General features: G+C 41.0%; 2 protein-coding genes across 2 annotated transcripts in view; one reads left to right on the forward strand and one right to left on the reverse strand.

The window, feature by feature from the left end:
* lmf2a (lipase maturation factor 2a) overlaps window positions 1-3984 on the forward strand; it is a 30077-nt gene extending 26093 nt beyond the window's left edge. The window contains exon 14 of the mRNA XM_078419650.1: window positions 365-3984. Coding sequence (XP_078275776.1) covers window positions 365-694 — 330 coding nt within the window. The 3' untranslated portion in view covers window positions 695-3984. The remainder of the gene's footprint in view (window positions 1-364) is intronic.
* On the reverse strand, window positions 3803-16409 carry miox (myo-inositol oxygenase). The gene is given in 10 exon segments (XM_078419651.1): window positions 3803-4389; window positions 5339-5451; window positions 7048-7097; window positions 8331-8398; window positions 9089-9198; window positions 10548-10615; window positions 11404-11566; window positions 14301-14381; window positions 14685-14774; window positions 16269-16409. Coding segments are annotated over 10 exon segments (993 nt in total). The 3' UTR covers window positions 3803-4280.
* Between the last annotated feature and the right edge of the window lie 860 nt (window positions 16410-17269).

A 17269-nucleotide genomic window follows, 5' to 3' on the forward strand; every position in this document is an offset into this window, starting at 1 on the left:
GACAAAGTGCTTTGCATGTTTTTTGAACCCACATAACATTGAATAGTATAAGAAAATAACTGCAGATGCTGGTACAAATCAATTTATTCACAAAATGCTGGAGTAACTCAGCAGGTCAGGCAGCATCTCGGGAGAGAAGGAATGGGTGACGTTTCGAGTCGAGACCCTTCTTCAGACTGAAGAAGGGTCTCGACCCGAAACGTCACCCATTCCTTCTCTCCCGAGATGCTGCCCGACCTGCTGAGTTACTCCAGCATTTTGTGAATAAATTAACATTGAATAGTGCTCTTTTCCTGCTATCTCTACTCCATGCCATACCTGTCCCATACCTCGCCTTCAATACTAACTGTTACTTGTTTTGCAGGACAAAGCATCTCCAAAACGGATAGTAAAGGATCTCTTGCCATCCATCCTGCAAATGACTCGTAAACAAGTGGAGCCCTACTCTGGGGAGGTGATGATTGGGGGCCTGTTCACTGCCGTGGCACTCATCTCCTTGCTCAAAGCCCTGACAAACCGCAAAGCCAAGGGGAATCGATTGAAACCAACTGTAGGAAAAGCAGTTGGGAAAGACACGAGTGTTGGTGAGAAGATTGATGGTGATGGGAGGAGGAAGGAAATACGACAGACAGAGAGCAAAATGCGACCTCCCGGTGATGAACACTTGCCGGCAAGCATTCGCAAAAGAAAATAATTCCCACAATCTTTGCTGATTTATATTTTTTCTCTATTTCTCTAATTTCTCCAGCTCTACATTTGGAAATGAGGGAGATCCTCTTGCCAAACTGCTCCTCAGTTTGTGATAGATGTCACATTTGGCCTGAGGAGCCATTAATCTGGGGCTACACTTGGAGCCAAAAGCAGATTAGTTATTTAAAAAGTCTTCATTAAATCTCTGAGCCTTTTATGCTCCCCGGGAGATGGCGTCAATATCTTGAAACTCTCCTAAAAGCTGTTTTCCTTCCCTGGAATCATTCTCATGAATCTACTTTCTACATCTAATGGCGATTGCTAATGGCTTATGGTCTCTAATTGTGGGCTAATCAGTGCTTTCTGTGACTATATTACCTCTTCTTCACCATGTTTTTGTGATGTTTTTAATGGACAGGCTTAGCCTATTGACAGCGGATGTCACTAATGCTACTGCAGATTCTTCTGGCTATAATTGTATTAGGATTTAGATGGCCTAACAATTACTTTAAGCAACAATTCATTCCGATAATGATTTGGTTAACCTGAGACGATTCAGTAATTATGTAAGCGGGCTAATTGCCAATGTCTTAACACTATCTCCAGTAATCAGTGGTGACAAACAATCTTTTCACTGAGTAACATCACGTTGACTGCCAGGTTCTATTGTACAATGTCTTGCATGTGATTCCCCAGCAGTCCCTTTTTAATCAGTGTGAACTGGTGAGTCAGACCTTTTGTCCCATGTTCATTGCTCCTAATTCAGACCTCCAGATGGTCAGTGTTGACTGATTAATGTGAGAGGTGTGACAATAATTCACATTTACCCTAAACGTAGTGTGAGGAACTGGAGTAATTTCTAGATATTTGAAATATCAGTATGTATCAAACATTAGAATCTCAAGTTCATGCATGAAGTTTTTTATTTTGTTCATTCGTGTTTCATGATCACTGTTGACATTGCAGAACTGATTGTCCAACTTTATTTAAGAAGTGGTGCTGTCCACACATTGAATCAGTGAAGGCGATTAAACCAAGGAACTCCTTGATGACAGTTCTTATATTTAGACAGTGATAATGTTGGATCAGCAATATATTTCCAAGCCTAGATAGGGTGTAGATCTGGAAGGATTCATGAAATCCCAATGTGCCTGCAGGCCTAATCTTTTTTTTTTACTTTTCAAAGTTATGGGTTTGTGCGATTCTGTCGAAGAAGCTGTCGTGTATGGCTCATCAGCTGGTAGAAAATAAACATTGTTACCACAGTACACTAATGGTAGAGAGTGTGAATGATGGTGATAGTTTACATGCCATTCACATTTGTACTAAGTGTCATTGGAGATCAACTCATTGAAGATGCAGTTCTCAATTGTAAACTTCACATTCTATTGCATACTCTCTCCTCTCATTCACAGAGAGCTGAGACAATACTAGACATGCATGGTACCAATGGCTCACTTTCACTATCCGACAATGCCTATGGTGAAAACTAATCATTGGTATTCCCAGGGCTCAATAAATGGATGCATATCGTTGCAACCTTAGGAGGTGAATGAATGAAAGTTGCAACAACTTGTGTCATCCAGTGGTGAGTGATAGAATGGCACCTCAACATTTCTCGGGTGCAATGTAACCTTCATTACTAGACCGACAGGCGCTTTAGTAACAATCTGATTCAAATTGAATGGGATTCTGTTAAAAGGCATTTACTCTTTGGAAAACTTGATCTTCCCATCACTTTTTTTAAAAAGCAAAAAAGTGCTGCAAATCCAAAATAAAAATAGCTGGATGGCCTAGGGTTCCCCCTGACTAATCTTCCTTCACCAGCAGCTCTATTGTCTGGTTGAACTTATTCTCAATTTAAACGAATCCGTATCTAAAGTGTCATCACAGGAACTCATTGCCTTTGAGGTTAGTTTAGAGATACAGCACAGAAACCGGTCCTTTGGCCCACCGAATCCTTGTCAACCAGCGATCCCCGCACATTAACACTATTCTACACACACTAGGGACAATTTACAGTTTTACCAAGCCAATTAGCCTACAAACTTGTACGTCTTGGAGTGTGGGAGGAAACTGGAGCACCTGGAGAAAACCCACGCAGCTCACAGGGACAACTTACAAACTGTACAGACAGCACCTGGGTCTCTGGCGCTGTCAGGCAGTAACTCTACCACTGCGCCACTGCACCAAGATACGTGGGACATTTCATTTCAACTTTACTCGGCTTCCCTTGCCTCTTTTTTTCTGCTACATTGATGATTGTATTGTCCTGCATCCTGACCTAGATGTCTTTTACCTCACTTTATTTCTCCAGCACACTCTGATTCTGATCTGTCTTTAGCCTTTTTCCATTGAAACACAAGATCATTAGTCAATACCATTTACTCTTATTTTTCTCTCCACATTTGTTGCTTGACCTGTGAGTATCTCTAACACTGTTTTTATTTCAGATTTCTAGCAGCTGCAGTGTTTTGTTTCTCCAGTGGTTCCTGCACCTTTTTTTCTCTCCTGTGTTTTCTATTATCTTCTATTTACATTTCCTCTGGACACCAACAATTAAGACTTCACCTCCCTTTTTAAACTGACACTACCTGTGTCATTTAATCTCCTATGATGTCCATCCTATCAGATAGGCCTTCATTTTCTCCATCTCACCTGTTTGATTTTTAATCTCAGTTCAGTTGAAATGCCATTAATTTGAATTAAGTTGCTCTTCACAAGTCACCTGAGTTGCTGAGTTTCCAGCAATTTCTGTGTTTATTCCCTCTTGTCAATTACTCTGGATAAATGTTTACCTCCAGCCTCTTGCCCCACAAACCACTGCTTGTGCTGAATCACTTGGCTGTAAAACTTGTTCCTGCTTTATTGGTATCTCCCTCATTCAGAAGCTTCATTATTCCAGGTCCCTCTCGGGGTAATAGCCAACACAGCCTTCAGTCAAATATTTCTATCTGAACTCAAGTTTGTGTGCCTCTGATACAGTCAGAAACCAATCAGACATTTCCAAAATACCACCTGACTCCTTTGTTCCCAGCTTGTACCTAAAGGTAACAGTGATTTTTATGACTAAACAGTTGTCTGTCCTGTATATTTAATATTTGTGTAAGCAGAGTGGATTGCATTTCCCCAAAAGTTTGTATACACCTTCATTCCCACTGCCACCAATAAAGTTCAGAATGGATTTTTAAATAATCAGAAATTTCATTTTAATCCACCAGAAATACAATTTAACTTGAAGGTTGTTCCTTTTTCCAAAGTGTATTCTCAGGCCACAAATAGCAGTGGGAGGTGTGTGTCAGCTTTGTGTTTAGAGCAGCACAAACCTGTTGTCACAAAGTGTGCGTTACTGCTGCATAAAACAACAATGAATACTAGATGGCAGGATGAGCTTAAAAATTAGAAAGCTGGGTGATATTTTAAGCAGGGAGCGAGATAGAGATCATCCAGATAAGTTCCAAATTGCCAATTGAAAACAAGCGTTTCTTGGAAATTTGATCAGTTATGAACTTTTCCTGAAATTGTCCCAGTTCTGAAGGACATTTGCCCACGATTGAGGTGTTGCATTTGAGTACACTATGTTCCTCTGGTTACCAACGCAATTTCCCAGGACAATATTTGTCAATCAGTTGTTGATAATAGGGCTGTAGCTTCTTTAGGTCGGGTAAATCCTCGTTCTTGGTGTACAAATCAAACTTGCTGCAAACACAGAAGGGTTTGGTTTCATCAGCAAAAGACATTCTAACATGGAAAACCCATACCTTCCATTAATAATTTGTCTCATTGCAATACTTTCCAACCCCATCATAACTGTCTACTCCCAAACTATTTATAGAGCCTTCTAATCCTTAACACCTCAATCTGCCCAAATGTTGCCTCTTCCTGCCTTATTGCCCCAACTGGTTTACCTTAGATAATGCCTCTTCTATTTCCAGTAATTTCTCTATACCTTTATCTCTTCAACTTCCTATTTTCCTCTTTAAACACAGAATCATTAACCCAGGTTCACATCTTTTTGTGTATAGATCAAACTTACTGCAGACACAAAGGTTTAGTTACAAAAGGCAATCAACATGGAAAATGCATCCCTTCCATGACTATTTGTCCCATTCATAACACTTCCACCCCATCAGAACATTCTATAATTAAAATGCCCACCATAGTCATCTCTCCTGAGTGCCCAGCTGGTTTTCAGATCTACCCCATGCAAACAGCACCAACCCATGCCCATGGTGATCCCATAACAGTCCATGGATGATCACTGCATTGATCCCCTGTAACGTCCCACTAATGAATCACCCTTATGTCACTGCACTTAGTGCTGACGTCAGTTAAATGCTGCTAACAAGCTCCACACGGCCCAATGATATACTCCTGGTGATTACACCACTGACTTCAGTGGTATTATTGATCTCTATACTGGTGACCTCAGCATTGACCCCAGTTACATACTCCTAGTAGTCTCAGCATTGACCCCTGTTATGTGATTCTAATAAATCTTTGGCATTCCACTTGTTGACTTTAGCTGACAAGTTGTCAATGTCCTTCTGGCCCCTAAACGCCATGTGTAGGATTGAAAATCTCCATAACACATGAAAAGATTAAATCTACAGAATGTTAGAAATCTTTTAATTTTTAATGGACTCACTTGAATTCTTTAACCCACTGCAGCATGTTCAGGTCTTTGCTGTTACAGAGGTGCATGTAATCTCCCTTAGTGTGCCAGGGATAGAATGAATGGTAGCGGATCATGTACAGCCCCTGCAACAGGCATGCACACACAAGTCAAGACAGATATTCAACAATTGGTCATAGTTGGAAATTTATACATTACACATGTGCATAATAGATGGAGCCATTCGTCTAAATATATACAAGATAATACACAAAACCTTAATGTACTAGAAATCAGACTTTAAAAAAAGATACTTTCTCCTTATAAATTTTTTCAGACTCTGGTGGTTTGACCTGAGTTGCATACAATTTTAAAACACCACCATGTTCTCCAGGAATGCTGCCTGACCTGCTGAGTTACTCCAGTACTTTGTCTTTTTTTGTAAACCAGCATTTACAGTTTTTTTGTTTCTACACTCAAACCTTCACTCCAATTTTCCTCCTTCCCAGGACTTGCAGTACTGCTTTTCGACCCTTCAGTGCTTGCTGCAAACTAATGCTGAAACATGCCCTCAAGTCCTCATCAATCTTTGCACCCTTTCCAGCTTAACATCTTTCGTGTAACAAGGTGACCAAAACTGAACACAATACTCGAAACTTCAGTCTGAAGAAGGGTCTCGACCTGAAATGTCACCCATTCCTTCTCTCCAAGATGCTGCCTGACCTGCTGAGTTACTCCAGCATTTTGTGATACCTACAATACTCCAAATGTAGCCTCACCAATGTCTTGTACAACTGTTACCTCCCAACATCTATACTCAATACACTGACTGATGAAGGCCAATGTGCTGAAAGCTTTATTGACCATCCCATCTACCTGTGACACCACTTTCAAGGAATATATACCTGCACTCCTAGATCCCTCTGCCCTACAACACTCGCCAGGGCCCTACCATTCACTGGTTAGATTTCCCAAAATGCAACACCTCACACCTCTTTGCATTAAACTCCATCAACCATTACTCAGCCCATTTGTCCAACCATCAAGATCCTGGTGCAATTTTCAACAACCATTTTCACTACAATACCACCCACTTTAGTGACATCTGCAAACTTACTAATCATGCTTTGTACGTTTTCATCCAAATCATTGATATAGAAGACAAACACCAATGGGGCCCAGCACCAAACCCTGAGGTATACCACTAGTTACAGGCCTCCAGTAGGAAAAACAACCTACCATCAACATCTGCTTCCTTCCATGAAACCAATTCTCTACCCAGGTTTAAAGTGAGGGGGAAAAATGTAATAGGAACCCGAGGGGCAACCTTTTTTGCACAAAGGGTGATGGGTATATGGAATGATTTGCCAGAGGAGGTGGTTGAGACAAGTACTATCACAATGTTGAAAACATATTTGGAATGGTACATAGATAGGATAGGTTTAGAGGGAATATGGGTCAACACAGGTAGGTGGGACTAGTGTGGATGGGGCATGTTAGTTGGTGTGAACAGGTTGGGTACAATGCAACACTCCTGCACTGACCTGGAATATTGCCCTGGATTATTAGTCCAAATTCCTGGCTACAGTGACGGAATTGATCATGCAACTAACTAAGCCATAGGTGCCTCAGCAATTTCTAAGAACATGGTGCAGTTCACAATGATTGCAACGAGGGTAATGATCATCCAATTTATTTAGATAGATTCCCTGAGAAGAGGTACAAAAATGATTCAGAATTACCTCTTCGGGAAGTTTGCATCCATTAGTTTTCAGCACATTATACAGATACTCTACAAAGAAAAGGTAAATGTTTCAGAAAATTACTGTTCTTAGATTGTCACTTTTAGCAGAATTGTAAAAGTATTCCGTAATTTCCCACTTTACCTCCCCTGCATACATGTGGTCCTGCATCATTATAATCAAGCAAGTTGTAACATTGAGTGCAACCAAGTTGCCCAGTTAAAAAGCTTCAAAAGCAACTTGCATGTGTAGATTTCAAATAATTACTCTGTTCCACTTGCATCCATGTAACATGTGGGACCTGTCCCAAACTCACTTTAACACTAGTTCTAATCCACTGACAGGATAATTCAGTCTTGGGCTCAAATAACTTATTTCCCAGGAGACTATCACTTGACTAATTGTGCCTGCACAGATATGTTGCCAGCTGGCGCAATGAGATGAACCCACTTTCCATTTTGTCATCATCTCTGTGCAATACTTCCTTTCCAAATATAACGTATTTAACTTTCAAATTATCTAGTTTTTTTTCTCTGTGTATAAATCATTCAGTGTAATAATACTGTGTGAAAAAATTATTCAACTTCCCTTGGCCTTTCTGGCAAGAGGATTTGAGTATAAGAGTAGAACCATCTTGCTATAATTATGTGGCACTATGGAGAAGCCAATGTGGTATATTGTATTATGTCTGGTCTCCCTACCTAAGGAAGGATATACTTACCACAAAGGGAGTGCAACAAATGTTCATCAAATTGATTATTAGGATGCCAGCTGTCATGTAAAATGAGATTAAGTAGATTGTAGATGGATTCTCTAGAGTATAGTAGAATGAGGAGCTATTTCATTGAAACATACAAAATTGTTTTGGGGCTTGAGAGAGCAGCTGCAGGGATAAAGTTTCTTCTGGTTTAAATGCCTAGAACCAGGGGTCACAGTCTCAGTTAGGTGTTAGCCAGTCTGGACAGATATGATTTTTTTTTTCACCTGGAGGATAGTGAATCTATCGAGAGTGTGGTGGGCTCTGACACAGTACATTTAAGGCATATTTTTTCATATATTAAGGGATATGGGGTTCACACAAGAAAGTGGCATTCAGCTATAAAATTAACCATTATGAATGGTGCAGCCAACATGAGTGGCCAAATGGCCTGCTTTTGCATCTTTTGTTATCTTTCTTCAACTTTTTGTACCTGCACCCATTTCAGGAACTGAAAGGTTCTTTGTTTCTTAACCGATCTCATTGCCAGTCAGAATATGGGATTTGCCAACTACCTATTACTTACCATCATGCCCCCAAGACATCAGCACTTTTTCCAAACCACAGTTAGGCTCATAAATCCCATAGAGCGAGCTGCAGAACATAAAATAAAATCTTTTATGGCACTTTTTTTTTTCAAAGATCGTAACCTTCCGCTCGTGATCAAAGACCATCTGCACCCATCTGTTTCTGTATAGAGAGAAACAATTAACAAGTGATCTAAATAGGGGAGATGTGTGAGGAATATGAGGCCTGACATATTTAGTATTTTTCTTTTGCTGTGGCCTCAGGATCCTGAAGCACATTCTATTTAAGATGACAATTTTCCTTGTGCATGTAGAAAAAGATAGAAGTTATCCCTATCCATCTCCCAATTATCTTCCCATGGAGCTATCTTCAGTTACCACCTCCCCTGCTTCAACACTTATTCACGTTTTCTGCAGCTAAATACTAACACATCTGAGACCAAAGGTTAAGGTATGTGGGAGGTTTTAATGATCTTTTTAAAGTCGATGGGAAAGAGCTGCAGAAATTCAATTGAGGGCATTCCTTAAACAGTCATGAGCTGGAGGTTGCAGGCTATATAAACATGAGAAGGGACAATGAGGAAGGAAATGTGATCCATGGAATTGTGGGGAAGATTAAAGGGCAAAGATTCATGCAGTCTATTGTGAACCAGAAGATGAAAATCAATATTTTGGTTTCCTTGATGGACATTGAAGGGTGAGGTTTGATCTCCCGTGACCTCACTGAGTGAGTGAGCATGATGAATAGGATCCTTACCTGTATCTTGGGTCCTTGACATCTGAATTATCTGCGAATGTGCTGTCCCTGTAAACGATGGATTCTTGAAACTTACAGCCGACTGGGTAAGTGTCTCCGACCACACACCACTATGGAGAGGCAATGATCTTAATCAAAACTGCAATCCATAAGAATACCCCATAGTCTACAGGCATTTCCCAGGACATAACTCATCATCACTCTCGTCATTACCCCAAAATAATTGTAGCTACAGACATGGGTTTATCATCACAGCAATAACTTTCCATTAACATGACAAAATGTCCTTCACTATACCTGATACAGGTGACAATAAAGATACCGTTGACCAAAACCATCCCAAGGTGTTTCACAATAGATGTACCATGCAAGAAATTCCCACCAGGAGGCAAGAAGAGGTTACCAGGAAGAAGAGGAAGGACTCCATTTGGCAACAAGATTGGGGATTTTAAAATTTGAGGCATTGCAAACCCAGGGCCAATTCAGATCAACAAAAAACGTAATGGGTGAACAGGAGAACTTAGAGTCGCCGAACAATGCAAAGTAAAAACAGGCTCTTCAGCCCGTTTGACTGCTTTCGCCCCTTATCCCTCTAAAACCGTTTCACCCATATATCTAAATTTCTTGATAATTGTAATTTGTATCCGCCTGTGTAGCTTTCTCTGGCAGCTCATTTCAGGCACCATTTGAGCAAAAATGTTGCCTTGGGGGTCATGTTAAATCTCATTACTATCACTTTAAGCATATGCCCTCCAGTTTTAGAATCCCCTGCTCTCGGGAAAAAAGATAGTGAATGTTCACTTTATTTACGTTTTTATACACTTATTTTTGTACACTTCAATAATGTCATTATTTGATGAAATCCAGGACACAGGCAGCAGTTTTAAAGGAGGTTTCAGTATTAGTGGGTAATTTAATTGGAAATTTCATTAAATAAGGATGATAGACCAATTAGAAAAAAAAAATTAGCCTGGTTGGAAATTCCAGGTCAAGCTATTTAAGTGTCAGGCCACTCAAGGGTGATGTTAGGAAGCAAATCTTTACACTCAGGGAATCCAGAACTCTGTCCCATAAAGAGTTAGTAGGTTAATTGGTTATTGTAAATTACGCCCTTGTGATATTGGGCAATAGGAGAATGAGGGAAGTAATGAGTATGTGAGAGAGAATGGGTTATAGGAAAATAAGTGGGGAAAATGGGATTGTTCTGAAAGCCTGTCTACAGTCAACAATCCAAATGGTCTCCTATGTCAATAGAGAATGTGAGTTATGGAAGCAAAAGCAGGTAAATAGACATACATTAAGGTATAGACAATAATCTAACTGAAAGCAGGACATTCTGAAGGGGCTAAGTGACCTCCTGCTCCTATGATTCTGCCCCTGTTTTGGCAGCGCATACAATCTGTAGGGCTATGTTCACCAATCCTCCTTCCCAGGTTCATTCAAGATTCTCCTTCCCTACCTGCGGCTCCCCCCAGATTGAGAGGATTTTCCCGATATCATGTAGCAGTCCAACAAGGTGCAGCCAGTCTACAAAAACAAAAAAAAACTCAAACTAGTTGCAATCCAACAGAGAATGGACAATTCTAACTAAAAAATAAGAAAAACGATGCTGCAAGTTCTCAGTGGGATAAGCAGCATCTGTGGAGGCAAAAGATGTTAGTCAACATTTTGACGAGATCCTTTGACAGGTCTAATTCTGCATCCCTGACTACTGATCTCCAGCCCTCAGTATTCAAATCACTCAGCTCCGCGCTCTTCCCAGTCCTTGACCCATCCCCAAAATACTTTAAATCCCTTGATCCGTTGGTGCCTCAACTATACAAGTTCCTGCCTTCTCAACCTCATCCGAATCTAATCCGGACTATAGAAAACGTTGTCTCCAAACATCTGATTCATGTCTCAAGAGTTCAGATGAAATTGTGTACGGGTAAGAAATAAGACAGCCACTACCGAGTTAATGCTGAGTGGTTGGAGGACTGGTGCTAACAAAGAGTTGCACTGGTGGAATAATGAAGGAGTGCTGCGGGCATGAAAAAAGAACAGTATCAGTATGCATTCCTGAGGAACCACTGCACTGTTGAAAAGACAGTGCACTTTTGGAGAGGCAACTGCTGCTCTGAATCAAGCATTAAGTCATCATCCATCCATTTGTTTCTGTGCATCTGTGTGTATCTGACTGAGACCCCTCTCCATCTCTTGAGTCCCTGCCTGCATGTCCTTATGTTTGCTGTGAGACAGCAGTCTTTCTGTCTGCTTTTATCTGTGTCTATTTGCCTGTGATCTCCAAATACGCCTGATTGACCCTCATCCATTACCTAGGCTGTGATGAACACTCCTGATTCCCTCTGCAGTTTGGTAGGCATGGAAGGAGTTTGGAAAATCCACATCAGGATCAGATTCATCAACCAAATGGTCGAGCGCCTGAAGAGCCTCCATCACTGTCATTTTAGCCTGTAAACATGGGACCCACTGAGAGATCTGCAATCACAGAATAACAAACACCAGGTACATGAGTCAGTCAACAAATGGATTTTTTCACTTATAATCATCATAATCCACAATCTTTCCCATCCCAACAGCCCTTTAATCCATAAACTGATAACTCAAATCTACCTCACTCAATGCTTCAACAACCTCCTAATAGCTTAACCCTATGCCACTGTACGTTCCTCCCACCAATAATGTTCTCAACAAGAGGAAGGCTGATTTCAGAGAATTGTAAAGGGAACTTTCTCAGGAGGATTTCAATCAAAGACTGGCAATGAATGAGCTTGTGAAGAAGATCTTTCAAGTGCAGTTAGCCAAGTGCCAACCGGAGGGAAAGCTTCAACTCCTTGGTTTAAAAAAAAATGGGAACTAAATTAGATAAGCTCCAAAAATAGATGTGTAGATAGATGGCAGTGTCCAATTAACTGGTGACTATTGATTGCGATGCAGTCAGAGCATCCACCTTGTGCTGCCACTCATTTGAATGATTTCTCTCTCTCGTAGTTGGATAGTGAGAACAGAATGATAACAATGGCATTCTGTAACTGGTTAGGCCCGAAGTAAAAAGTTGTAGCCAGTTTGAGCACCATACTTTAGGAAAGGTGTTATTGCTTTGGAGGGATTACTTTGATGTTACATAAAGCTAGGGCAGCACAGTGGTAGAATTGCTGCCTTACAGCGCCAGAGACCCGGGTTCAATCCTGACTACGGGTTCTGTCAATACGGAGTTTATACGTTCTCCCCGTGACTGGTTTTTTTCTGGGTGCTCCGGTTTCCTCCCACACTAAAGACGCACAGATTTGTAGGTTAATTGGCTTTGGTAAAAATTGTCCATAATGTGTAAGATTCTGTTAGTGTACAGGATGATTGCTGTATGGTGGGACTCGGTGGGTCAAAGGGCCTGTTTCTGCGCTGTATCTCTAAAGTAAAGAACATGTTCAATAGATTCACTCATGAAACTGGAACAGTGCTGCTTGGAATAGAACAAGTTGAAAGAAAGTTGGTCAGAGGTGTTTATAATCATGCATAGTTTTGAGATGGTCCATTAGAGTGCAAAAGGTCAGATGTGAGAGAGCACAGAAACCGGATGCACTACTTGGAACCTCAATCAACCGTTGTGAAGTCAAATGTTCCATTCAAAAAGACAGTGCAAATGGATTCAGGAATAGTTTTTAAGGAGGACTGCATCAGTACTTGAAGGGAATTATTTACAGTACGCGGAGAAAGGGGAAGGGTGTGGGATTGATTAGATAACTCTGTAATGCAAATTATTTGGAATCTTCACAACCCTTTCAGTCTGTCCTTTAAGTCCAATAAAATATTATTTACTTGTAGCCTCGTGTCAATTTATGCACAGAGATGGGGGCGATCTGTGTTTAATGATATTCTCTAATACATGCGATAATGACTTTACCAACTTTGTTGGTAATGTTGAATGGTTTAGTATTGGCAAGGACACAAGGTAATTCATGTAAGAATAGGAATAGGAATACTTCATTGTCACATGTGACAAGGCACAGTGAAATTTGTTGCTTGCATACCCAATGTATACAAATAGCAGCCACCTACAGCACTGACAAAGTTACAAAGCATGCCAGCTCCTCATAGAGTCATAGAATGATACAGTGTGGAAACAGGCCCTTCGGCCAAACTTGTCCACACCGCCAACAATGTCCCACCTAAACTAGTCCCACTTGCCTGCGCTTGGTCCATATCCCTCCAAACCTGTTCTATCCATGTATCTGTCTAACTGTTACTTAAATGATGGGATAGTCCCAGCGGCAACTACCTCCTCTGGCAGCTTGTTCCATACATCCACCACCCTTTGTATGAAAAAGTTATCCCTCGGATTCCTATTAAATCTTTTCCCCTTCACCTTGATTCTATGTCGTCTGGTCCTCGATTCTCCTACTCTGTGCAAAAGAGTATCCCCTCCATTGTACTTATTTAAAGTATCCATACCTGTGCATCTACCTGATCTATTCCTCTCATGATTTTGTATATAAGATCATCCTCATCCTCCTGCGCTCCATTGAAGAGAGATCCACCCTACTAAACCTCTCCCTATAGCTCACACCCTCTAGTCCTGGCAACATCCTTGTAAATCTTTTCTGAATCTTTTCAAGCTTGACAATATCTTTCCTATAACATGGTGCCCAGAACTGAACATAATATTCTAAATGCGGCCTCACCAATGTGTTATACTCCTTTTGTTCTCCCCCACCCCCGCAGTGGTTCCACCACGGCGGGTCCCCATTGTCCTTTAATTTCCCCCCCTCCATTGTACTTATTTAAAGTATTCCATAGGATGTTTATAGACAATAGGTGCAGGAGGAGGCCATTCGGCCCTTCGAGCCAGCACCGCCATTCAACGTGATCATGGCTGATCATTCTCAATCAGTACCCCGTTCCTGCCTTCTCCCCATACCCCCTGACTCCGCTATCCTTAAGAGCTCTATCCAGCTCTCTCTTGAATGCATTCAGAGAATTGGCCTCCACTGCCTTCTGAGGCAGAGAATTCCACAGATTCACAACTCTCTGACTGAAAAAGTTTTTCTTCATCTCAGTTCTAAATGGCCTACCCCTTATTCTTAAACTGTGGTAAGATACACCTGAGAGAGAAAATGGATCTTCAATTTGGTGCCTTATTTGAAAGACAGGCACGGTAAGAGGGGTGAAATGAACCTCAGAGATCAGGATTTTGAATTTAGGATAAATCTTTAACCTTTCGCTTCACAAACTCCACTGTCTGGTAAGTGTGCATCAGTCGATATGTGTTCAAGACCCGATCTTGGAGGTTTCCATACTAAATAAAGATCAAGCACATATCAAAACATTTTTCCAACTGGATCTCCCCCTCAGCAACACCATATAAAACTAGTCCATGCTTTAGATTTCATGCAGACACAAAAGTGGACCACAGTGCATACTGACCTCTCCCCTGGGCCTGCATAATTGTCATCGTGTAACATCCATAATTTTTTTTTCCCTCTCTCTCCCTCTCCCCCTCTCTCTCCCTCTCTCCCCCTCCCTCTCTATCTCTCTCCCTCCCTCCATTCCTCCCTCTCTCTCCCTCACCCTCCCCATGTGTTGTGATACTGTAACTCACCTCAAAATTCCTGTAATTGCTTTTGTTCTTAATGTTATTGTTTGTCACAGTATAAGCACACACCTGCTCCAAAGGTTCAGTGTTGAAACACTGTAATGAAATAACAGTGAGTGGGGTTAAGGAAGATTTGCTTGCCTTTCACCTTATGACATCAGCATCTCAGAAAAGTAGTCAATCAATTGAGACCTAGGGCAGAAAGGTGAGTGTGGGAATGGGAAGGATTCTCCTCTATTGTCAGAGTGAGGATAAACACAGATTGGAGGAACAGCATCTCATATTTCGCTTGTGCAGCTTACAGCTCAGTGAATATTGTTTTCTTTAACTTCAAGTAACCCAGCATTCCCTCTCTCTCTCTCTCTCTATCCCTCCCCCACCCAAGTCACCACCAGCTTCTTGTTTTCACCCAACAAACAGCTAACAATGGCCTGTTTCCTTTATCATCGTTACTTTTTTGCACATCTTTCATTCATTGTTTATTTCTCTACATTCTCGTCTATATCTTTCGTTTCCCTTTCCCGTGACATTTAGTCTGAAGAAGGGTCTCGACCCGAAATGTCACCCTTTCCTTCTCTCTCTGACAGACAGATGCTGCCTGTCACGCTAAATTACTCCAGATTATTGGGTCTATCTTCGGTTTAAACCAGCATCTGCAGTTCCTTCCTACACAGATCTACATCAATCTTATTCTCACTTGATCTCCTCCACATCCACCCAATCCCCATAAACCTTCAGTTGATCTCCATCCCATCCATGGCATCATTCGATTGTCATTTGCCAAACTCCACTGCATGTTCCTGCATGTGTCAACTTCCCCAGTATTATCCAGCTCTAGAGTAAATCAACAGCAGCAAATGAAATTCAAATTATTGCAGCTGTATAAAGGCCCCAAAGCACTGAAAATTAGGAAGAATAAGTGATCAAGGCAGAGAGAGATAAAAATGGAAATTAGCACATGAGAAATATAAAATTATTGCTGGAGAGGCAGAGAGCAGGAGGCAGTGAGAAAAAAACTGTGAGATAAAGAGGAACAGAGCAAGAGTGACACACATAGAACATCAAGTATGAAAGAAGTAAAGAAGTACAGACTCAAGGGTCTCCTCCTGTCTTTCAAAGATTGTAGACTTTCACATGCCTTTGACATAAACATGAAGTCATCTCCATTCTCTTTCATAAACCATCTTTTCAGGCCCATTGGTCTTATTCATTTCTCTCTCTCTCTCTCACTTCCTCTCTTTCACATCTCACTGTCCCATTGACTTTATTTAATTCATACACATATACTCACTTTCCTTAGTCACTTTTTTACTCTTTGTGACTCAGATACTCTCCTCAACATTGACCCAAGGTCCTCTCACTATCTCCTTTTCACTCTCCATTACTCTCTGCCTCTCTCCTGAAACCATTTATATTTCTGACATTCTAATTCTTCCTTTTTTCCTCTCCCTGTCTTGGTCTCTCTTTCCAATTATCTTTCTGTCTCTCTGTTTCAGTTTTTTCCAAGTTTCTCTCTGTCTCTTTCTTTTTATCACTTGGACAGTATTTTTACATAAGTTTCAATGCTCAGATTCTTCTGGTTAAACTCACCGTCTGTGACTGCCTCGTTGACTGGGAAGCACTCATGATGCTGTTGACTGTGTGTGTATGTGTGCTTAACCCTTAAGTACCTCCATGGATTATGGAAAGGTCAATGTTCAGGGTTAACAATGTTACCTTTTTGCTCATCATTAGACAATTGCGATATGTTGGTTACTCATTCAAACGGGAGTTTATTAATTATCTCCATGTCACTTTCACTTCACTGCTCATTTACCTTATTAATGACCTCACCGCCAACAGCACAATACACAGATACAGCCATTAACATCTCGACCTGTGTGTGTTCTCTCATATATCTATCTGCTTGTTTGCGTTGTATGTACATCTCCACAAATGTATGTGTAATGTCCACACTTACATGTGTATGAGCACATGTATGCGACAAATGTATCTGGCAAAACATCTGTGAATATGAATGTTCAGAGTCATAAACTCATTCAGTACAGAACCTACCTACACCTATCTATCCTAATCCCATTTTCCAACTCTTGGTCCAAATACTTACATGCCAGGGTTTCAAATACTCATCCATATACTTCCTACATGTTGTGAAAATACCTGCTCCCACCATCCCCTCGGGCAGTGATTTCACATTTCAACCATCCTCTGGTTGAAAATATTCTTCCTGAAATCCCCTTTAAATCTTCTATCTCTTATCTTAAATATTTTCTCTCTGATTATAAAAAGCTCTTCTAAGGATAAATATTTTTCACTATCTACACCATCTAGGCCCTTCATAACTTTGTAGACTATGCTCCTCATCATTAACAACTCCACCAATCTTTATGGTGTCGGAGAGAAGATAGCAGCATGGCTAAAAGGTTGGCTGAAGGGCAGAAAGCAAAGAGTGGGAATAAAGAGGACTTTTTCCGTCCGGTTGGCTGCTAGTGACGAGTGGTGTTCCACAGATTTCAGTGCTGGGGCCGCTACTCTTCAATTTGTATATCAATGATTTGGATTGAAGGCTTTGTGGCCAAGTTTGCAGATGA

This window comes from Rhinoraja longicauda, chromosome 23, assembly GCF_053455715.1.
Source record: "Rhinoraja longicauda isolate Sanriku21f chromosome 23, sRhiLon1.1, whole genome shotgun sequence".
Classification (NCBI taxonomy): domain Eukaryota; kingdom Metazoa; phylum Chordata; class Chondrichthyes; order Rajiformes; family Arhynchobatidae; genus Rhinoraja; species Rhinoraja longicauda.